Source organism: Simochromis diagramma, unplaced genomic scaffold, assembly GCF_900408965.1.
Source record: "Simochromis diagramma unplaced genomic scaffold, fSimDia1.1 OVJJ01000131.1, whole genome shotgun sequence".
In the NCBI taxonomy this organism is placed as follows: Eukaryota; Metazoa; Chordata; class Actinopteri; order Cichliformes; family Cichlidae; genus Simochromis; species Simochromis diagramma.
In genome coordinates, this window is record NW_024387200.1 from 2,773,721 (window position 1) to 2,798,032 (window position 24,312).

Genomic DNA, 24,312 nt, shown 5'->3' on the forward strand with positions numbered 1-24,312 from the left:
TGATGTGTTGTGAACTAGAAAACAATGAATACACTTAGCGAGAGAAATGAGTCAGAAAGTAAGTATTACAACCTGGAACGCTTTATTCTTTTTGTCTCCTCAAAACTCAGTCATTTCTGCTTCAAGTAGTTGGTGTCCTTATTGGTTCCACTTATTTTTGTTTTTTTCATTAAAGACTGATGAGCCATGGCATCCTACTTATTTCACTTGTAAATATACAGGAAAAAAAATACTAGAAATGTGAAAGTTAGACTTTCATAAGTGAGTGTCACCATTAAAATACGGAGAAATAAAAGCAAAAGTCAATTTACAAAGTTAGTCGTCTGGGTGTCAATGTACTGGGGATTTAGGGTAAATGGTTTTAAGACTGGTGCTGGATGCTGGAGTTGTGGGTAAAAGAGCATTCCTTGGTTTTAGGGATTTGGGGATTTGCAGCACGTGGACACTCATTCTGATATTTACTTGTCCGCTTAATTGTTTACTTTAAATCTAGTGGTTTCTAAAGTTAAATTATTCTGGTTTTGATTAATTTTCCAACTTGGCTCTCTGAAGGTATTTGGGTTGTGAAAAATACATCCCTGCTAAATGAGTATCATACATCATTGTCTGACAATTTGAACCTTGATTTTACAACAAATACACGGGTATTAGGACAGATGTATCAAAGCAAAAACTCTCTGTTCCACACGGCTAGAGGGGTCTACTACGAAGTAATTTCAATGGCTTAGCAAGCTACTTCCAGTATAAAGTATTCTGTGTCATGAAAGTGGTCGTCTTAACTGGCTAAATCACCATGGTAACTTGTAGTGTTCTTGTAACCTGGTCAGGAGCTGGTTATGTTCTGGTTTTTAGTTTGAAAATCATCTGGAAGCGCCAGGTTTTCACACATTGCCAAAGTGACTGAATAAAGGTTCTTTGCATTGTCACAGGAAGGTGAATGTATTAATTTGGTGATACTGAAAATGTATAATTTATTTTATACTTCTTTTTTTTTTATACCTATTCAGTCAAATTGATTTCACTTTGATCTGGTGAGTAAACAGTATTGCATTTTACTGTTATATTTTTCAAATTTCCTTATAGATTTTAATCACCTTTTATAATCATCATCATATAATGTCTCTGATTGGAAAGGGTAGCACTCATATGGGTCATTTTATATGCAAGAAGAGTTGCATGTCATGTGAAACTCCCCTCTTTTATGTGAGCACACACAGAGTTTGAAGCAGAAAGCTTAATAGAGAACGCTGACAACTACCGTCATGGTACCGATCATCTCCAACTGGGATTTTAGGGTCCATTACGCCAGCTAAGGCAACAAAAGCCTGGCTTTCTTGAATTTCCTTCATAGTATACCCCTCTGGTTTTGACAACAAAGCACCAGCTAAGTTAATTGTGACCTGTAAGCTGTTAGCCTGGGTTGGCAGAGTGCTAGACAGCGCTACTTGCTACATAGACATGGCTTGTTGGTTGTTTTGGTCTGTGGTAGGAGCTTCTTCTTGGTTCCCAGCACTGGGTGTCAGTCTGTGATAGAACTCCCGGACTGTACACAAGGTTTCATCCATGTCCTCTGGGTATCGTGTCTGCAGTTCTTCATTGGCAACATAGTAGGTGTCAGCAAACTCGGAGAAGTAGCGACCCACCTCTGGGTGGCCAATCTCCAGGGGGGCTGAGTGAGGCTCCAGGTTCTCTGGAGAACAAAGGAAAAACATACTTCAGGTGGGACTGAGTATATGTGACATGTCCATAAGTATTTGAACAAGGACTTATGTTTTTGTAATTTTACCTCTCTAAACCACAGCTGTCAGTATTCAATAAATACTAGTGACACATTTTTACTGGCAGCCATACATGTTTGACAACTGATGTGGTATGCTTTGGATCATGAGCTGTTCTTTCCCCCTCTCCATGCTTTTCCCTTCCCATCATTCTGGTATAAATTCATCTTGGTTTCATCTGTCCAAAGAATGTCATCAACATTGGATCCATTTTTTTTCCAGAACTTTGCAGGCTGCTTTAGAGGTTCTCTGGCACGGTGTAATCTGTCCTTTTAGCCCAACGATGGCCTCTACATCCTTATCGGCCCCTTCAGAGTGCCAGTGAACAGCTAACAAATGCAAGTTTAACACTTAAAATTAGCCCCAAATCCTTTATCTGCTGGATTTCTTACTGCAATATTGGGGGAACTGACCTTGTCTGGCCATGAAACTGAATGTTAGTAAATGGAGTAATTACTTTTGAGCCTCTGAAAATGGGCATCTATGTACAAAAAAATGGGTATTTAATAATGCAATACTTGTTAAACCTCATAAATTGAAGCTGAAAGAGTGACACGAATCACATCTGATTGATTGATTTTAAAATCCACTGTGGCGCTGCACAGAAGACAATTACAAAATAATATGTCAAAATTGTGTAAAGAAAAATTAAGTTCATCAAGATAATTTCAAATTCAATTCATTTTCACATCACAGATTAAAGTCTTGTTCATTTCTGGAAAGTGGAATAAGCACCAGAGCAGTACACAGAGACTGGCTAATGCTGCATTCTTAAACAAGTCTAAAGTTGGAAATTCAGCGTTCCCAGTCTGATTGTTTTTGTGGAATGCCCCTTTAACTTGGAATTCCCACTCAAAGTCAGAGCAGACCCACATACCCCAAGTTAGTAAAACTACAAACTTTCAATCTGTACTGCCACTGTTGTGTGTTTTTTTACTCAGTAAATAAGCCATACGCAGAGCACTGATCAGACTCTGTCCATTAATGTGTATTATAAGTGCCAACAAAACCAAACAAACAGCTATATGCCACCTTGAAGGTGAAGGAATTTACCAAGTATATACATTATTTACACGTTTTTGTTTTCAATCACACAACCTGTACACAGGGGATGTTAATAGTTACCATCACCACACTATTGTATATGATTCAAACCTTGTGCTGCATAGCGGCAAGTCCCATCCTGCACGAGTACATTGTAGAAAGGCTGATTAGCCCCATTGGACAGCTGATGGACCCTCATGGTGGAGATCCACTCTGGACTCATTGTACATTTAGGGTCCCATCCATAGATCACACAGTTATACCCAGACCTGATAAAACAGGTGGAAAAGAGCCAAAATGCTCAGGTGATCAAATATACAGGGTATGATCAGAGAGAAAGATCAGAAAGGATTTTAGGTTTTGTCATGTATGATGCATGGCGAATGACATTACAGTGTGACCTACCGCTTGTGTTTCATAATAAGGCCGACTGAATACTGGACTTCCAGGTGTTCTGGAGCACTACGCCTCTTCACCTCGGGTGTCACAGGGTGTTTCTTGTGCTGGATGTGCTCTAGCGTATGTTGCACCAAGTAACCCACCGCTCCGTGCTGGGAGGGATCCAGTGCCTGAATATGCTGCAGGATGTCAAGCACCTGGGAAAAGGATAAAAGTCAATCCACAATGTGTTTATGTCAGTTATATGACCTCTGAGAATAGCTGTCCTATGCAGCTGCACATTATGTTACATATTAAACTATTGTGCAAGAGCAGTACAATGTTAATTGTTTTTTTTATAATATTTAACACTTAATTTAGGTAGAGAATGAGGAAAACAATACAAAAACTACTTTCAGTAGTCTAAAAATCAAGACTTATTTTTAACAGATAGTTGGCTATTCTGACCTTTTCTGGCCAGATTCCCAGGTGGAAGTAGAGGCGTGCCTGCAGCAGCAAATACTGCACGTTATCTGGGTTGATTGTGAGGTAGAGGTCCAGAGAGTCTCGGAGTAGCTGGTAGGATTTTTCATTGCCCTCACTGACAAGGGGGAAAAAAAGAAAAAATAGAAATAAAATAGTAAAGAGAAGATGCTATTAATTTATTCATCTGACAGACATCAAATCCATTTTAATCATTTATTTTGCTTTGAGACTGTTTAATGCCATAATTATTTTGTCAGATCATAAGACAAAAAGATAAGCAGGAATTTAGAGCAACAATCTTGATTAGCCTCTTTGTTTTATCATCCACTGATCCGCCCTCCATTTATCTCTAAGCGATTGTAGCGATTGTAGAGTCAGGTGTTCAATTTCCCTTACCCTCTCTTGCCGATGTTAAGCAGGTTTCCCACCATCCTAAGCAGCACCTCTGTGGTGCTTATGGCACTGTAGTAATCTGCTGTAACCTGGTGGCCGATGAGGTACTCGCACTCCTTTGCTGTCAGCTGCTTGCCTTTTCCAAAGGCATCAATGTAGACAAAGTCATAGATATCCTCAGTCCTGTAGGAAAAAGAAATTCCATTAATGTCATAGAAATACACATTTCACATTAAACACACACTTTGCCGCCAGGTTTAGCTTTGTATAATTTTATAAAACATAAATGATAATTAGCTTAGGAGTTTTAAGAATGTTAAAGAAAGTTAAAAAAAATTGCTTGTCCTTATCTCTGAGTAAGGTGCAGAAATGTGTTTACACATGTTCCTGTGTGTCTGTTAAAACACACTGGCATACATTTAACATACTCCAAAATCCCATTAGGAATGGTTGTTCTAACTACTGTAGCTGCATTTCATACCTCTGCTATGCAGCCATCACTGTTTATCATTTGTGTCTATTACAGGTAATCTCAGCAAGGGAAATCAATGGCAAATGACTGTCTGTGGTAGCTTAAATCAAATGAAAGATAAAAAAAAATAAATGAACATCACAAATTGCAGTCATTAATAAGATGACCCCGCCCCCAAACAAAAAAACAAATCAAAAGCAAAACTGTAAACTCCCACTTCCTAAAGCTGATGCTGATGAATGCTGATGAGGGTTGATTTACTGATTTATGTGTGCATAAACCCTGAAAATGGATGCGACTCAAGGGAAACAAAATAAAAAGCTTGGATCTTGATTATTTATTCCTCTCCTCCATGCTTTCCCTTCCATAAACTTCGTGCATAACAGCTTAAATTTCAGTCAGTAACTGGATCTGAATTTTTTTTTTTTTTTAAATGAAAGCTGTACCCTGTCGGTTTCTGGCACCAGCGCAGCAGGAAGTGATTGGGAAAGTTGACGGGTTCCAGCTGAACACCCAATCTCTGGGCCAATGTCATGTAGAGAACGGAGAGGCTTATGGGAATGCCTGTACGACGTAGTAGCACCTGCACAATTACCAAGAAGATAAGTGAAAATATTCCACAAAGAAGAATAATTTGAAAATTATTCAAAAGCTTGACACCTTGAAGATAAAGGATTTCTGGAAAGTCTACCTGGTGGATATAAGAGTTGAGGGGGTTGTAGTAGTCACACTCATTGCCTTTGTATTGAAGCTGCTCATACAGGACAGAGTTAAGGGCACAAATGACCTGTCTCTGGAGCTCAAAGTCCTCTACAACAGAACAGTTACCTGCAATACACACAAGAAATAAAACATCAACCAAACTTTGCATTAAAGTGAAGGTTATGGATTTTGTGCAGCTGTGCCACCTTTGCCAAACAGATTTGCTCATATGGACTTTTTTAGAATGCAATAGAAATGGAAAGCTCAAGCCTTCAGGCTTTAGGCATCAACTGATGATAAATCTTTGGAGAAACATAATAAAGGGGGAAAAAGACAAGAAAAGAATGGAAAAGAAAAGAAAGCAAATGTTCTTTTCAAGTTCTGTGAGACTTAAAAGCTGACCTTGGGCAATACGCAGGCTGGGGTGAGATGGGTTCTTGATTCTCAGCATCTTCTTGACTTTCTCTGTGATTTCATCCAGCTGGGCTGATATGCTGTCAAGTGTAACATCAGCCAGTGGGTTACAATACTGATCAACTAGTACAGCACCTAAGGAGGAAAAAAAGAGGAACCACAGGAATTATATAAGGAAAAGGCGGAAAGTTTAAATGCACTGTTATTTCAATATATTGTGTATAACAAATTTATTAGACCACCACCACAGTGGCCTAAACTCGTTTTTTCTAGGTTTCTGTAATGGGTAATTCACCAGTTTGCACAAGCTCGTCAATCGAAATTGTATCTTTTTATGCCAAAATAAAATGATTGAAGTTACTGTTATTTGGTTTTTTTTTTAAAAAAAGGTGGGAGAAAAATAGTAACTCACATTATTTTTTCTCAAGATGCCAAATTACAGGCATTTACTTGCATTTCTGAACAGAAAAATACATTTTAATGGTTGAATGTTGTCATGGATCAATGTCTGACTTCTCAGAACTCAGAAGTTTGCCGGCTGAAATTTGAGTAGAAATTTTTAGTTTTAAAAAAGGTTTTTGACAGATTTCTAAAATATTTGTGTTTTTTTTGTAGTTGTTGTTGTTTTTATGACTAATAATTAGTTAAGCACAGTATAATGTTATAATTAGTAGCAAAATTAGTAGCTATAAATTATTAACACATTATAATAATAGAGATTTATAAGTCTACATAAATGTATAATAACTTTGTATTATCGGGACAGATGCCTCACCTTCTAGAGCTGACTGCTGCTCTGTGGGCTGCTCCAGGAAATTCTTCAGACTCTTCAGGATGTTTTGCTGTCTCAGGAAGTAAAGGATTTTCTTTGCATAGTACTTCAGGGTCAGGCTTTTCCTAATGTTGAGTCGAGAATGGAGAGATGGTAGATCAAAGGAGAGCGCATGCAACAAAACAAAAGCTATCATAATCACAGAGGTCTTAGAGAGGATTAACATGATCAACACCCAATTTGGCTGAATGTCCACTACATCCCAAAGGTGCTCTATCAGACTGAAATCTGGTGACTGTGAAAGCCGTTTGAGTGCTGTGAACTCACAGTCATGTTCAAAGGGATAAAAGTGTGCAAGAAAATATCAGCCACACTAATACACTACAACCACCAGCCTTACCTGCTGATACAAGACAGGATGGATCCCAGTTTCGTGTTGAGATGTTGGGTGTTCAGCATTTTCTGAAACTGCTAACTAACACCAGCCTGTATGGCACTAACAACCATGCTGCATTCAAAATCCCTTAAATTACTGTTCTTCCCCCATTGTGATGCTGATGAACTGCATTAGGTCATCATTACAAGCCTAAATACATTGATTTTCTGTAATTGGCTTGTTAGACACTTGTGTTAATGAGCAACTGAACATGTGTACCTAATACAGAGGTCAGTGGGTGTGCAGCTACAGAGCAAGAATTTCAAGTACTGAGATTGTAGTATAAACACAATGCTGCTCTCACCTCTTGTCAGAGTTGAGTATGAAGAGCAGCTCATCTTCACAGAAGTGCTCAGGCATTCCAAGTGACTCAATTTCTGCAAAGCTGTCTCCCAGCACCTGACCAACGCAAGGCTGCGTTACAGACCTCAAGATTAGTTTGGAACACTGAAAGCTCAGGTTTTCTTGCATAAATATGTGCGCATGAAAAACCAAACAAAGACCATTATATCTGTGTTTTCCATGCTAAATACTAGACTTGTAACCTGTACAGTTTGCATGTGTTAAGAAATATAAAAAAATTCAGACGCATCCCACGTAATCTCTCACAAACATGCATTTAATTTGGCAAGATCAAATGTTGTATCTTAAGTGAAATATGTATAACTGCTACTGATCCACGTGTCGCCAGTCTATCACAAGGTATTGAAGTCACACGTAACACTAAAACAGATAACGGGAAAAAAAAACAACACTGATGAAAATGATTACTCACAACTTCTGTGAAGAATCTCTTTGAGATCGATTCCACAGTCCTTCGTATTTGTATCCCAACTCTATGGCGTGTTTTGTATTCTCTGAGCCAGTCACAGGACTCATTCTGACGATAAAACCTCTGCAGTCTTGGCCATCTGTTAATAAAGGCAGTGTAATTATTTTATTACAGGAAAACAAATAAAAATTCTGAATTATTTAACTGCATGGTGCCTCAAGCATTAGATGTTAGTCTCTAGAACTGTTTATCATTTTGATGAAGAGGTGTCTTTTGCTCTGCTTAAAAAAAAAGAGCAAAGCTGTCAGCCAAGGCACTCAGGAGGAGGGCTTACAGTAACTAGCTTTTGCCAAGAGCTTCACTCTTCTGCAGATCAGAGGCTAACATTCAAGGTCATACAAATTCATTGTGAATGAATTCATTTGGTGTAATGGAGAATAAATCGCTACTTGCAAAAGCTGTAAACAATTATAAGCCTCATTGTTGTTGCAGGAGGGAAGCCACCGGCATGGCGTGATGATGAATTTGGTGCATCAGCACAATGTCAACGGCTGACAGCTGCCTGTGAGTTCGCAGTAAACGAACCCACCTCAGAGCAGACATTTGGAGATTAATAGCCCAAACTACGCATAAATAACAAAAGAGTCAGATTCATTTCTATAGATAGCACAAAAAGCCACCAGAAGCCAGCACAAAAAAACAGCACCTGAGTTTATACTGGTGTCCCCAGACCTTCCCCCTTCCATGACAAACGTCGTGTAGCCGCTTGCAGCAACAGGAGACGTTACAAATGTCGACATGTTTGAGGACAGGGAAGCACAGGATGTGTTCGAGCAACTCGGTCGGCAGGTCTGTCAGTTTTTTTGTTTGGGGGTCGGGAATAGTCCCATTTAGACTTGGCTGTCCCTCTCCATCCACAGGCGTCGCCATCTTTACTGTTTACCCCGATTACCTCATTGCCTTTTCGCCGCCCCTTTATGGCGCAGGGGGCCGGGCCGAGGGTGGAGCCACGTTCACTCAAGAGGAAATAAAAAGCGGTGCTGCCTTCACTGACCATCGGAAATTCTGCATATATTTTATTTTATTTATTTATGTTTTATTTTTATTTTTTGCAAAACAAACTACAGGCAAGTCAAAAATATAAAAGGAAACTTTAAAAAAAAGTACAAGTCTTGTTTAATAGGCAAGTAGTGTCAGATGTAATTAACAGGTCTCACTTATATATTCTACAACATTTTACCCTTTGAGAAATTATTTTGTTACAATTGTTAAGATATTAATAATTATAATAATAACATCCATTGTCCCTCCTCTGAAAAAGTCCAAGCCACCGCCAACCAAGCATCTCTAAATTCTCGAAACTCACCCTTAGTGTATTGACTACACCGTTTGGTGTAGTCATTTCTAAGGCAGCCCATGATCATTCCCATTGCAAATCTTACCATTGTCAACTCTGCCTCCTCTAACTCTGCCTCCTGGCTATTTGTAGGTCCACTGTCTCCAAACCATCCATCATAACAGGTCTTACTATCATCTTGTAGTACCATCTTCTCACATCTCCACGCTCTCTTCCACTACTACTACAACTACTACTACTACTAATAATAATATTCTGTGAGTTTTATGGTAGATAGTTATTGCATGTGGTACTGGTGGGTTACTGGTGTTGATTTCCAGGAAAGAGATCCTGTATTTAGAACAGATGCATTTGTTCTTCAAGAATCCACTGCTCAAATGCCCAAGATGAGCTGATATTGTTTTTTCTTTAATTTAAATGTTAATTAATTAATTAATTTTACTGCCAAGCACTTTAAAATCAAATATATTCAGATTATGATCCCATTTCACAGACTAAAGCAGTTGCTTCTCATAACTGAGACACAACACAATTAGGTCTGCCATTTTTGTCTGAAAAATACAACAACATTTTTATTGATCACCAGAATAGTTGTGGATTTAGTCACCACAAAGTGAACCCCTTGAGCTTGTCTTAGAGTAAGAAAGCGAAGTGCATGCAAGTATTCATTTATAATGGCTAAGCTATAAATAGCATTCTGCCATAAAATAAAATGGCATTTTATGTCAATGCCATTATTATGTACTACTTTGTCATTACAACATTTTGGGCGGTACACGAATGCATCATTGGATGAGATGGCTAACAAGTGGTTAGCAGCGGTTAGCTGGTGTTTCGCTTCCTTTTTAACGTAGTTCATGTGTAACAAGTTAAGTGTTTTGACGTCTCCAGACGGAATGATTTGGGTGAGACGCATAAATGTGAACATTATCGTATTTCTTACGGATCTATTTAAAGTTGTCGCCACTTAAGGGTTCATATTATATGTAACCTTAGTTAGCTTACTAATAGCAAGCCTAAGACACTACGCTGTATTTATCTGCTTGGGATGAATGTATTGATAATTTTCTTTTTGGGAGTTAAAGGGAAAAATAACATAAATACGTAATTGCGGGACAACAATAGAGCAATAACATGCCAGTCAGAGTCTTAAAAACTCACGTAACTCTCGTTTGAGCATCCAGCGATAGATGAACGATAAATACTAAGTCTGGAAAGTCACATGCACAGCTGTGCTCATCTTTCAACTATGCCGGATGACTCGTCTTCTGTTTCCACCAGAGAGTTAAAAAAGTTAATCAAAATGGCTTGACCGTGCACTCAGTTTGTAGGTAAGTGTAGAAGCGACTTTGAACAATTGAATTGTTAGTTTTTTTTGAACTGTTCGCCATGGCAAGTGCCTTTGCAGCAAAAATGGGATTTAACTCGCTGATGAGAAAACAAGCGAAGACCTTCAACGTCAGGATCTCCACAATGGAGTCGGACCTGGAGTTCAGCTGCGAGGTGAGACTAATCTTAAATCCATTCAGCTTGAGCCAAGACTTTTCGACATTTGTAGTGACCGTGGCCACAACGCCAGGTACAGCTAATAACGACTAGTTACTAATTGCTATGCATTGTAATGTATTTACAACTGCACTTAATGCTTGATAAGAATCTAATGGATACAGTAACTGAATGGGTACAGGTGTCCATTCCTTTTTAAGATAAACAATTAGCACTTTTCGACACTAGATGGCAGCAGTCAACTGTGACCCATGAACTGAACAGCTGTAGCTGATATTATGGTGATATCAGCTACAGTTTATATATAATATTATATATAAACATATAACATATAACAGATAATCATCTGTTATATGTTTATCTGTGTCTTCTGCACCAATGTGATCAGGGAAATAGTTGGTGGCAAAAGTCAGTGCATTATAAGGTTTGCTGAAGTTTATCTGCTAACAGAGATTTATGCTGCTTTTTAAAATGTAATTTTGGCCTTTGTGTGGTGTTTTGGGTTTATCAAATGACTTGGGGATATGTGAGAATTGAAAGACTTCAAAATGACTTGCAGACACCATGCCTTTTTTAATTTCTACAAGGGAGGAACCCCACTAAACTTTAGAGATAGTAATTACACATAACAGCGTCATCCGAGTTACAGGTTTCTATTTTCTGTGCTAGGATGACGATTGTATCAATTATGGGTTGAAGAAGAACCACATAATAAGTATTGGTCATATAGACAGTGTTCTTTCAGCCTTGCATAGAAGTATTGCATGGTCAAGGTTGCCATTCCTTGTGCATGGAGAGTTTTTTATCCTATTCTTTTGCGGTTCTTAGGGCATTTTTTCATGCCAGCCTTGGAAGCACTTGACAGTAGCTTGCAACCCAAGTTAACTCAGAGGCTAGAGATGAAAGCCAATCTAAATTGGATATGTGTGCCTGATATGCCTCCCTCTTAGCTCTCAGCAGGATGAGGAGAACATGTATGATTCTCTGCTTGGAACCCAGTGTTGTAATAGAAATGCCAGTATGACTAGATAACAAAGATGCAGGATATTATGAATGCAAAATTCCCTCCTATTTTTTTCTGTGTTACAGGTCAAGTGGAAAGGAAAAGATCTTTTTGACTTGGTGTGCCGAACTCTTGGACTGAGAGAGACATGGTTCTTTGGTCTCCGGTATAACATCAAGGACACAGTTGCATGGCTTAAAATGGACAAAAAGGTGACTGCTGCACTTAAATTGTTTAAAAAAAACTATGTGCTATGTAAATGCTGTTAATATAGATATAGGAGTCATGACAATAAAAAAAAAAAGTTGTTTATTTGTTGTTGCAGGTTCTAGATCAGGAGGTGCCAAAAGAAGAACCCATCACCTTTCACTTCCTGGCCAAGTTTTACCCTGAAAATGCAGAGGAGGAGCTAGTGCAAGATATCACACAACATCTCTTCTTTCTACAAGTAACTATACGCTGTTTATGTGCATCATTTTGTACATTTAGACATTTGTTCTCTCATTGTCAGTGTAAGTCAGGACATATGTAGTGCACACTGAAATATTTGATTTTAACAGATTTTTCTTTGGCCTCTGGGTTTGCTATGGAGATTTTGCTTGTCTCTGACATTATGTTATCTCAGCTGCTCTATAAGTCAAAATTACTGCAGGATATTAGCTACACAACATGCTTGTCTTGGAAGAACCGTGGATTTTGGATTATTACTTGGGTAATAGGGAAGAGCGTTTTTTTCTCTCTACATTTTCCAGTGCAGGTGTGGGCATGTTTGTGCCTTTAAAACAACACAACATCAGAGGAGGAACTTTCTGAAAAAAAACAAACAAACAACCCCCCCCAACAAACCTGCACCTAAAGCTTTGAAAATACTTTGCAACACGGAGATTATCCATTGCACATTTGCACAACATGCATTTGGCTAATGTGCTTTTTCTGTGACTTTCTTACTCTTCTAATCCAGTGGCAACAGGACCTCTGAATCTATATTTTTCCCCCTAGGTTCTTGAGCAGAAGGCTCTGTAATATACTTTTTCTGTTCTCTAGGTCTGATTGTGTGTGGCCACTTGGAATCAATGCACAACATATTACCACTATCCTTTCTATCCTTTTAATACTCTTCCAGGATTTCCCGCAGAGCCTGACACACCATTCCCCTCGCACAAGATAGGATTTGTAACTGTGCGCTTGTCGTCCAGTGCCACCGGCCACGTTTATCAATTAATAGTTAGATTTTAAAGGCTCAGTTATTGCCCCAATTAATAACATATCCTCTATGGAATGTTTATCTCCCCTAACGCTCCCATCATATCTAGCCAAATGTGCTAGTTTAACGTGACTTTCAACTGCAGTGCATTCCAGTGTTTGGGTAGAGCACTTATCTACTTAAGGCATATAAAGTGTCTCTCTGTGTCCTTAATCCGTATAAAGGTAGTTGGAGTAATTTATTTATTCCAAAGGGAAGACCTTGCTTAAAAAAAGACAAGAGCAAAGAAATAACAGCAGTGCACAAGAAGTGCAGAGCTACAAGGGGAAATAAATACAAATGTGTAGTGAATTGCGTCGCTTGTCTTCCTATTACTTTGCTCTCATTAATTCCTATAATGTCAAGAGGTGCTCTCTGTTTAGTGTCACAGGCATGTCAGGTGGATTAGTCCTTATCAGAAATGGTCACCCACCCGTATAGAAACACACACACACACAACACACATAGACACTTATCACATACTTTAGACCACTCGCACAAACAGACACATGCACATCTTTGTCACCTCAGCCTGTAATCTTAGCAACAACTTTGTCTCATTTGTAAACCAGATTCCAGCGTCAACCTCTGAGTGCCTGCCATGATTAGGGGCTGTCACCTCTGGCTCCACACCTTTGTTAGTTCAAAAACAAGAGAAGACAGCATGACTGGCTTTGCAAATTAATGAGGTTAAAAGCATAAAATTGTCTTATATAAGTACAGCTGAAGTATGTTTGCACCATCTAACCTTACCATTAGATTTTGTGCTCAGTATGCAGTTATGCAAGCATGAAACTCAGTTAGTTTGATAGGTGATGCTATTCAGGTAGTGACACCTAATGAGAAGCAGAACTCTTATCAGGAGGGACCTTGTTATAGGGGATTCATGCCCATTAAAAAAAGTCATATTAATATTGTGATCCTTGACAGTTAAGTCAACACTAAACATGCACCGGTCTTTCTGTAAGCTACAAACTGTTTACCACTCTTGACACTGAAAAGAGTGAATTCATAGACAGAACAGTTAATCCTGGAGATGCAGAAATAACACATATTATAAAAACGGGTGGTTCTCCTTTAGTTATCATTTGGTGCTTTTTTAGGACTTGTCATTAGCCTCTTCTGGTATCTAAGCTGGTATTCCTAGGGCATCTTAATGATCATATGAAATGGTGTTGTTTTATGTACATAGTTCCTGGCTCTGTCTAATAGGTCCCTATGTGACTATGATGTTTAAGTCTTACAATATTTATTTGGCACACTTCATCCTGTTTCCAGACCTCTCTCGAAAGTGATCAAATACCAAACACTGTAGCAGTGATAGTTGAAAGTTAAGTTACCTGGTTTGAAGACTATGCATTTATGTAAGGAAATAAATACATCCCTTGGCACTGTTGTTTTTAACCATCTTTGATCAAGCAAACACATAATCTGCTTTGAAGCACTGCCTTTATAATGGTAATATGCTCAAAGACACATAAAATTGACATTTTGTCATAATTGAAATAAAACAGATGAGTCACAAGAAATTGCTAAGTATGATTGTGGGAATCTCGTGAAATCAGGTTGAATCATGCAGGAAGAGACTCAGAAGATCAAGGAGAGCAAAGATGGTCGCATGTGTTGACATGATGTACTGCTACCCAATTGTGAAAGCTATTTCTGTCAGGGTATATTTATACTCATTCGTTCTACACATTTCAAGTGTTATTTAAGCAAGGTCCATGCCTCTCTTCACAAAATTAGGTAAGAAAGATGGTTCTCAGGAAGAGATGAATAGAGACTGTTCTCTGAGGCTTTGAGCTGTCGGGTCACTGAGACCTTATCAAATGGAAAAATCTACTCTAAACAGAAAATGTCTTACAAGCTCACACCTTTATTTATGACAGCTTCATATTTATAAAGTTAGAATCTGTGGTTCCAGGTTTAGTACCAATGAATGGAAACTTTTTTCTGAAGTTAAAAATGGAAACTGTCTGATTAAAAAGCCTGACATAGCCAGGGTCAGGCCCTCTTTTGTATGTACCAAGATCTCAAGAGCTTTCTATGGCCTTCAGAGGAAAAAAGTAAAGCTGGTTATATTTCGGTACTCCTCAGGTGAAAAAGAAGATCCTTGATGAAGAGATTCATTGCCCCCCTGAGGCGTCTGTGCTGTTGGCCTCCTATGCTGTCCACGCTGAGGTAAGTACTGATTTTGGGACTTTGTGGATGCAGCTTACTAAAAACTTTCCTAAGATCTGAATGAACTTTTAAACAGCATGGATTTATTTTATGGGATTTCAGAAGAAATGGCATTTTCTCTGTTCAGTACCTGAATTTAGTACTGCATGTACTGTTTACTCTTATGAACTGTGGGTTTGACTTCTATAATCTTCTCATATTTGGCTTCGCCTAGAGAAGCCATAAATCATCCAATGTGGATCCAGATTGCTGCTGTTCAGTTCTTGATAAGGACCAGAAGAGCATATTTCATTTTCCCTTGATAGTTCCAGTGTTTTTTGGCTGTTTTTACAAAACTAAGAGGTGGAATTTTATGAACAGGAAGAAACTTGGTAAAAAAGTCTCCTTGAGAGATCACTGTCTTTAGGATAGTGGTAGGATATTAGAGCTCTGCCTTTTTCATGAGGTACTACACAACCTCAGATGAAATATACACACCAAGAACCTAGCTGCAAGCTTATTTTTTTAAATAAGTGTTCTAAAACATAGAATTAGCTACACTCCTAAAGCACCAGCTGGGTGTTGCAGCCACCCAGCAGGTGTGGAGGCAGCAGGAAATCTCAGCTAAATAAAATGGCACAATCCATTTTCATTAAACAGTAGCATGACATTTGTTACTAAACAGGTGTGAAAGAATAGTCCATTGTTCAGTTTCCTGGCTTTAGCATTTTGCTCTTTTAAGTAAGGTGTACAAGCTGTAACAAGAACAAGGAACCTTGTAGTAATAGGGGTTATCACCTTGAAGGATGCAATACTGTTGTGGAAAAATCCTGCAGTTGGCAGCAAATGGTTTCCCGACAGAGAAGTCATAAATCACCCTTAATTGATCCAGATTGCTGCTGTCTCAGTTACAAAAGTGAAGGAGGTTGGGTATATTGAGGTCTTCTTCAAAGGCAAGACTATGATGATGCATGAGATCGATAGGGTGACTGATGGATTACGTGGTTAGTTGTTGTGTTTATGACATTCCAAACAACTTGCCAACAAGGAAGTTGCAGACTGACCTCTGGTGGACAAACTATGTAACACTTACTCATGACATGGTTGAAAGGTGTTTCTTCTGTCTCTTACTCAAATTCAGTAGTTCATTTATCGGTCGTTATAAATGCAGAAATGGATATATTTCGGGAAATAGCAAATTTATAGGCCAGATAAGTTTTAGATCCTCAATAATTATTGTACACTCTAGTTCTAACTAATAATATACATAAAAATACAAATGTTGTTAACTAATATGGAAGAAGCTTGTAGTAGAGCCATTTGTCTAGGAGCCGGTTATGGAATTGGCTGAACAGTCATTCAGATTGCTAGACTTGCATAATGTTGATTTAAACAAATTAAAGCCTGAGAAATTAGAATGCAATCAATGTGAATCATTGAAGATTCCCAAAATGGAAGAAAATGCAACTAATTGCACTGGTGGATTATTCATGCCAGCTCAAACTGACCTTTCCAGAGTGGCTTTTGCCAAGGGTTAGGTTTAGGGTTTAATTTAGTTTGTTTTTACTTAAGATTATTAAAATTACTTTGATGTCTGTTAGCTGGTGATATGTGTATGCTAGTCAATATCTTTTCACTGTTTATTTTTTCAGTACTTTACATGAAAGTAGGCATATTATCTCTATAAAGTGCATTGCCCTGTATGAAATGTGCTCTGTTTTTATATGTCTTTGATCTATTGGTAAAGGATCACATATGTTACTTGTAGGCTATGGAAATCATTCCACAGAAAAGAGCACACTTAATAAATGTCAAGCGATCTTAGTCGTCTTGGTTGAAGGATCCCATCTCTCTTAAACCCGCAAGAAAATGATCGGGAAACTGAGGTGCAGCTTTTGCTTGCTACCTCAAAGATTTGCCCAAGAGGCCTCAGAGACTTGCCTTTCCATGCCAATTTAACAGGGCTAGGTTAAAAGAAACTGTGTGGATCAAGAAAAGTCAGCAAATCCGCACAATCCCTGTGCTCGCCGGTATCAGCAACAACATAACATACTGGTCCACAATCTGTTTTTTATTTAATCAGCAGTCCACTTTGATTAGTGTCAGTTCGAATAAAATGGGATTGTAGAAGAGGCAGGTACTTGTTTAGTAGTGCAGCTGCTGAGAGGGTTTTGGCAGACGTTTCCCTTCTCCTTCTCTCATCATGAGCTTTTTTTGTCCATAACCACTGTGCAGACAGTGAAGTAGAGTATATCACACAGTGGGATCTACTTTGGTGCTCTGCCACATCTTTAATCATGATTATGCCACTCTGAAGACAGCAATAGGAGGAGAGTAAAGGCTTATTCAAGACCGCTTTAATGTTTAAAAGAGAATTTCTTTATAATGTGGATCATAGCTCTGTTTAGGTCACACAGAATTCTTCTGTGTAATCAGTTTTAAAGGTTAGTAGAAAGTGCTGTATAACTCACAGTGAACGCAGTGGGAAGCTAGAAAAGCTAACATTACCATGCATGAGTTGTAAAGAATGCGCAAATAGAGCAGAAAATAGAGGGTGGCGAAATCTGTGTGTAGACAGAGACTCTTGATTCTTTTGCAACTGTTTCACCTGTGCATGGGCACAGAGTAACTTTCATACAGTGAATTCAAAGAATATAAAATAATAAAATACTCAAAGGCATAAATAACCAGCACTATTTTCATCAGTGATTAATCTGACAGTAACATTCATCATGGTCTTGCCGATGGTCAATAAAATGCCCACTGCAATTTAATCAAGGCCAAGGTGAAGTCTTATGTAAGAGACTTCAGATTGTTTCACAGTCATGACTTGCACTTAGATGTAGAATACATATAATGGTTTATAGAAGTTTCCACCTTACACTCGCATACAGATCAGAAAAATGTGAAAATGTATAAAATAATTATTAGTTACTGGATTTGAGATCTATACCTGCTGCCCTGTGCTTATGTGTGTGTGTGGATTTTACAGTTGTGAAAAATTCAGTACACTCCATGGAAATGGTTCTTTTTTATAGAAGTTAAACTTTGATCATCTCTTAAGCTGCACATATTAACCTGTCAGGGTTTTCAGTCTTTTATGTCAGTGTCTGATGTTTTCAACTCAGTGAATGATATTTCAAAAGAAATAATATAACATTTCAAAAAACTTGTTCTGAAATATCAGAAAGTAGAGAAATAGAGAAATGCAATATGCATTCAAGAGGTTGATCCGTAATATAATTTGTTGACGGAGTATCGTCATTAAACGGTGAACTTGAAAGCTCACTTTGTTAACTGAGAGTAAATGTTAAATCTTATAAATATATAAACCTTTAGCTTTTTTTTGCTGCTAACAAAACTATATTCTTGAAATTCCATAAGAAAATAAGCATAAATTAGTCTCTAATAAACTTTTTTTTAATGATAAAGACAACATTCCTCTTTGAACTTTGGGGATATCTACTGTTGGTTCCAATTGTACACAGTTGTACATTGTGTATTCTATATGTTCTTTATTGTATCCATTTTCTAAACATCTTATCAGGGAACGACAGGGGCCTGAGTAATGGAATAATGAGCTGGAAGGGAAAAAATATTCCACATATTTTACATCTAAGTGAAAGATTCAAGTCTACGATTGTGGGAAAAATCAGAAGTCTTTAAATTGAAGACATGACCTTGGTGGGCATATTTTTGACCATCTGATGATGAACCATGGACCAAGACCATGATAATTATTTTTTAGATAATAACTGATGAAAATAGCCCTGGAGATTTTTTGGTCATTTTCAGAATTTCATGAGGGAAGAGAAAACAGATAAGTTGCACAAAAAAGTAAGTACACCTCTACATTTTTTGGATCCATTAAAATAAACTTAGAGGGTTCAGACTAGATGCCAGTGACAACTTTTTGTTATTGAAGTGTGGTATGTTTTCATGCCAGCATCTAAAGAACTCTATGATTGTGGAATCTTGTGAGTCTGGAATGAAAGTCATCTAAAAGACTTGTCTTGAATTGGTTGCCCCAATGTATTCAGCCCAAAAGTACACTGTTTAATGTCTGTAAGATCACCAAAATGTCCTCAATATCTGCAGGTAATTCTCACAGCTGCTGGCTGGTTTGAAAGTGCATGTGTATACAGCCAGAAAGAGATTGCAGAAATTTGACCTGCATTGGAGGCATGCCAGGAAAAAAGCCTTTTATGATGAAAATGGTTTGGGGTTGAGTCACTGCCTCAGGAACTGGGCAGCTTGCAGTCATTGATTCAGCTTTGAATTCTGCATCAAATCAGAACATACTTAAAGATAACGTGAGACCACATATCCAAAGCTGTTGTCAGAAACAGTGGGCAATTATTCAAAAATGACTTTAAGAAATGATTCCTGGTGAAGGGAACAATCCTAGCTTATGTATTAAATCTTTCCACAGATATTAAAAGTATTCATATTTAACAGCGGTTGCCTGGTTTGAGTTTTCATGGTGACTTTGCACCCTTTGCAAAGTCAGTTTCAGTTTCTTCCTTCTGGAGGAAGGTTTCTGGTCCCAAAATGTTGAACAACAAGGTTTAAGAACAGCTTTGTTCAGCAGCCATCACACAGATGAATAAATTATAGCTTTGTTACTTTGTGGATTACATGATGCTCAAAACTATTATTAGTTTTTAGTATTTTGTACTACGCTTATCTGTTGTCTGTTGTGTCTGTATTGAGAGTGTGCATGTGAGGATCGATGATTTGTAAATCATCGATTCCCTGCAAACCAGACCTACCTACGGGTACAAATAAAGTAACCTGAACCTTTTATTGGGAGATTACTGGAAAATTTCATTTTCTATGTGGTTGCGTTCATGTAAATACCCTCTATCTTTTGGTTCTGTATCTGATGCGATGCCTTTCCAAAACTTTAAGCTAGAGCTGGGCGATATAAGATTTTTTCATATCACGATATGTTTTTTTCATTTCAGGCGATAACGATATCTATCACGATATAAGCCAAATAACTATATTTGTAAGATTTAAATGTGCCGTTGCTCACAAGTAAAATGTGAAATAATCAGCAGCTTGTTTTGATTTAAATATTTATTTCCCATAATAAGTTCAACAGGGTAGATGTACTTAAGGAACATGAGACTTTTTCAGATAAATAAAAGGCAAATATTGCAAACTACACAAAAGCAGCCGCTAAAGCGTTTAAGTTTCAAAATACAACAAACGAAACAGACTAAATTGTCAATTCCACTTAGAAACAAAATATTAATTTTAAAAATAAATCTTAGTTTGTTTTACAGAAGATCAGACAAAATTGACTAACTTTTGACTAACTTTTATCAAATAAACTGAGAACTAAAAGGAAATTCTCAATCTCTCCTTGTTGTATAGCTGAGCTTTTCAAACAGTTTTAACAGTTACTTTAGTCTGACAAAAGCCGGATGACAAATTAACGCTTCCAGTCAGAGATTGAGCATGCACCGGTTTATTGTATTTCCAGACTTGCTTTCGGCACAATTTACAGTGCGCGCTACTCTGTTTTTGTCAGACTTGAAATAGCCGAAATACCTTCACACTACGGAACTTCTCTGGCTCTTCCGTTCGACAATCTCTCGGGCACTGGAACCATCATCTGTTTTCTCTTCGGTAACCTTGGTTGATTTTTCTCTAGTCAGTCATTTCCTCCATTACCGCTGGCTGCTTCCCAAACAAATACACATGTGCGGCACGTAACAAGTCACGTGACGTGACGCTGCGGCTGTGATTGGTTCGGCTCTGCGCTACTTAATTTGGATTGGGTGTTGTTCTTTTTTTTTTTTAAAGAGGACAAGAGAGATGAGGCCTATAGCAATAGTTTAACTTTTCTATCGAGGAAAAGTTATTTCGCAATACATATCGTTATCGTTCTATCGCCCAGCTCTACTTTCAGCAAAGCCAGCAGTGTCCATAGGATAGTCTTACTTTTTCAGCCTTTGTAGGTCTGCAGAAGTTTCACTGTGTCCTTTTTTATATCCTAAGCAAGTGCAGTGATAGAAGGGATTGTTGACATGGAATTTCAACAAGAAGCCACCCTGGAAAAATGTGCAGGCAGTCATTTTGGCACAGAGGGTATGTAGGGAATGAGACTGAATCACTCGGCCATTTGTAATACGTGTCGTGCTGAGTGGGGAGGGATATGAGAAGCTAAAAGGCATGAAAGACACAGGTGGGAATAGCTCTGTTTTACAGGTGGCTTTCACAAAACATGTACTAATATATATTTTTTGAAAATCCTGAGCCATAATCTACTTACTTTGTAGTTGTATCCCAGTCTGGGTTTTATGGGACAGATACAATTATTTCAAATATGTCGCTTTTTTCAGTTTCAATCTGGTTATTCAGTATTCATTGGAAGTTGTCAGCTTTGCCTTGAGAGTATTAAAATTCTACCTGTCCAAAGTGTTATAATGGGTAATCCTGCCACAGTCAGGTCATCTAGCATTAACATTTGTGACAATGAGGCAGGGAACTGTGGAAAAAATGATATAGACAACAAGCTGGTGAAACACATCAGGTTAATCCCCTTTTACAGTCGTTCACTGTAGCAACAAGTAACTGGAAAAGCTTAGCTATGAAACCAGAAAGTATTTTTTATTTATTTGTCATTGTTGTTACTTATATTATTCCAACTGTAGTGCACATGGGTTAGGCTGAAGCATGTTTAAATATGATGACTTAAATGACTTGTAAATGAACAAAGCCTTTCCCTGTTGGCTTCTTGCTTTTGCCAGACAGAGTGAGATTCAACCCTTGTTGTTTCAGCCAGATAAACCCGTTTTGTAAAGCTTTTATTGCACTTGTAGTAATGTAACAAGTTGTCTCTAATTTGAGTAACACTCTTCTTCTCTACCTGACTGTGCTCCATGTGTTTGGTAGGGTTTTACTCAGTGAGTGTAAACAGTTATACCAGGAAACATCAAGCTAATTTACTAATATGAGAGCAGTTTGAAGCGGTCTGACACAAGCATGTTGATGTCATGAAATATTGCACTTGCGTGGTCGATATGTAATCCTATTTTGTTGCCAAGATAATTGCTGGGTGGCAAAAAGATGTGATCATAATGACTGCCTGGACTTAGGTAAATGAGTAATTTGAGCTAAATACTGAGGCCTACTTACTGTTACATGGTAATTAAAGTAAATGCAATGTTTAAGATTTTCTCCATCTCTTTGTGCAAGCATCTTAAAATTGCCATTTAGCACAGAAATGCCTGAGAATTGTTGAATCCATAGAACATTTGCTTTGCTGGTGTGAGAAAATCTGTATTTTTCATTTTTTATTGGTTTTCTTTACATGGAATAGTGTGATAAATTCCCTTCTTCTGTTGTATTTGGGGTTTATTGAATATAATGTCCATTAATTAGCCGTTGCAGACTGCAGAGCTGCCGTTGGCGGTCATCAGTTAAAGATATTGACAAAAAGCTATCTTGGACAGTCGATTACCACGGGTAGTTTGGGGTTGTTTTGAAATAATTGGAAGGTAAGTAATCAGAACGTATCTGAGAGCATTGTCACTGGCAAAATATCACCGTGTCTGTCACTGAGCTGAAGCCCAGTGGAGCCACAAAACCTTAATAAGTCTATATATCATCAATTATGAAGCAAATACAAACAAGCAGGTGTTGAACCTCGGGAGCAGAAGTGAGAAGATGGGAAACTGAAATAAAGGGATCTAATTAAATGGCCATTGGCTTCACCAGTCTGTTAGTCACTGCAGTGATGTTCAGGATTTGCAGGCATATTACATTCAGGTCTGTTAAATACTGTTTTCACTCTATTGTGCAAAAAATAATATAAAAATACCAATATTAAAGCTTTAATCACAACCAAACAAAGTATTTGTTAATTTTACTTTGTTATAGACAGACACATGGTCAAAAGATAGACACTTAAAGTGCAAAAGATCATTGCGTTGAAAATTGCATTTCAAAGCTCATGTCATTGTTTATGGATGTATTTTCTATTGAATGCAACATCAAAGTACATGGTTTTGGTTCCTCATTTCTTAGTTTCTTTGTTGTGTGTATTTTTCTGCTTTACTTACTAACTAAAGGTGACTCAATTACATTTTCAACACAATACCAGTAATAGCAGTAAACAGATTTGAGCAGCCTTAACTTTATATAGAATAAGATTCCAGAATCAGAGTAAGGAAATAAATTAGTCTTGTACAGCACCTGTTTTTCACCAAGGTATAATCAAAAGGTTCACTAGTCGTAATGGTTGAAATCTATGTGAAGAGATATACAGACACAATACTTAAAAACAGAGTTGTTCAGTCATCTTTCAGTTGGATCAGACACTACTCAACACAAGAAACGGAAAACTTCCAGAGAAGAAAACAGGGGACTGGAACACACTGATTAATTTAAAACCTTTAATTGTGTGATGGAAATGTTTTTACACTTTGCCTTCATCAGCGTCAACGTACACAAAGCCATGCAGCAAACAATTATAATCAAGCTAGACCGGGTGTGCACTTGTCACTGGATATTTGGTTGAACAGGGTTTCAAAGGCTTGTAGTTTCACAGTCAGTCTCAAGTGGAAAACCCCAAGACAATGTCATAAATAAAAAACACCTTTCTGACTTATATTTACAATGATAACAGTCGAAATGTAAACATACATCAATTGTGGAAAATTAGAAGAAACGGGACAAATTCAATTTTTGATTTCTGCAGAGCCGCGAGTTACGGGTGTTTTTGTTTTCTTTTTCCCAGAACGTCTTCAGTGTACTGTTCACCAAGGTTCAGGAACTGCATAGGTGACTTTGATGGTTTCTCTCTTCAGTTTATGCACTTTTAAGATGCCCTTAAAAGTAATTTTCTATAACGGTCTACCACAAAAGATGCAGCTCATCAGTGAGTTAGCATGATGGATTACAGATTCAGAAAACTGTTGAAGGGCAACTTTTAAATGGAGTTAGATTTTCATATTAAAAATTGAGTTGGTAGTCACACAATAAAGAACTGTCTCGATGCGTGCTCAATCATCCAGGTAAGGAAATCTCAGAAAGTTGATTCGTGAAGTCACTTGGATGAGCGACGAAATGTTTCCCATTGAAAACACTACGTCCAGATGAACAGAATCAACATTTTGGGACAGTAAAGTCTATTTGTTGCTTGGTGTAATTCCCAAAAATATAAACTATAGGATTAAAAATTGTTATCCTCATTACCAGACTCATCTTACATCAACCACAAAGTGCATAGTGCATATAGCAATGTACAGCTGTGCAGAAAAGAAAGTCAGTGTTCATATTAGCCTACTTTAAAAAATCTCCACTTTTCAGACTATAGCCGCATGTATAATTCACATCCTTCTACCTGTTTTACTGTAGCCCAGAGCAAATTCCCACAACTCC

General features: G+C 37.9%; 2 protein-coding genes across 6 annotated transcripts in view; one reads left to right on the forward strand and one right to left on the reverse strand.

The window, feature by feature from the left end:
* Window positions 1-63: 63 nt before the first annotated feature.
* Window positions 64-8,609, reverse strand: fbxo21 (F-box protein 21). 2 transcript variants are annotated; one of them, XM_040051160.1, is made up of 12 exons: window positions 8,354-8,609; window positions 7,651-7,786; window positions 7,180-7,274; window positions 6,443-6,564; window positions 5,656-5,802; window positions 5,243-5,379; window positions 4,998-5,134; window positions 4,083-4,262; window positions 3,669-3,801; window positions 3,228-3,418; window positions 2,934-3,091; window positions 64-1,690 (listed from the first exon to the last, which is right to left on the reverse strand). In XM_040051160.1, exons 1-12 carry the CDS (start codon window positions 8,575-8,577, stop codon window positions 1,449-1,451), a joined length of 1,902 nt encoding a protein of 633 aa, XP_039907094.1. In that variant the 5' UTR covers window positions 8,578-8,609; the 3' UTR covers window positions 64-1,448. The 2 variants fall into 2 exon arrangements, with proteins under 2 accessions (XP_039907094.1, XP_039907093.1); XM_040051159.1 differs by having other exon boundaries at window positions 7,180-7,289; window positions 8,354-8,608.
* A 1,171-nt stretch (window positions 8,610-9,780) lies between these two features.
* nf2a (neurofibromin 2a (merlin)) overlaps window positions 9,781-24,312 on the forward strand; it is a 78,733-nt gene continuing 64,201 nt past the window's right edge. For 2 of the 4 annotated variants that reach the window (XM_040050688.1, XM_040050689.1), the window contains exons 1-4: window positions 9,782-10,507; window positions 11,600-11,725; window positions 11,839-11,961; window positions 14,854-14,937. In XM_040050688.1, the coding sequence (XP_039906622.1) occupies window positions 10,394-10,507; window positions 11,600-11,725; window positions 11,839-11,961; window positions 14,854-14,937 (447 nt within the window). In that variant the 5' untranslated portion in view covers window positions 9,782-10,393. Of the gene's footprint in view, window positions 10,508-11,599; window positions 11,726-11,838; window positions 11,962-14,853; window positions 14,938-24,312 lie in introns of all 4 variants that reach the window. The other 2 variants (XM_040050691.1, XM_040050692.1) reach the window with 2 other exon arrangements.

Excerpts from the sequence above, each read along its gene's own strand:
- fbxo21 (XM_040051159.1), bottom strand. The coding sequence starts at position 8,577 with ATGGCGACGCCTGTGGATGGAGAGGGACAGCCAAGTCTAAATGGGACT. Across the intron at positions 6,565-7,179 it reads ATACTCAACTCTGACAAGAG|GAAAAGCCTGACCCTGAAGT; the intron begins GTGAGAGCAGCA and ends ACTCAACATTAG. Across the intron at positions 3,092-3,227 it reads CTTATTATGAAACACAAGCG|GTCTGGGTATAACTGTGTGA; the intron begins GTAGGTCACACT and ends CTGTTTTATCAG.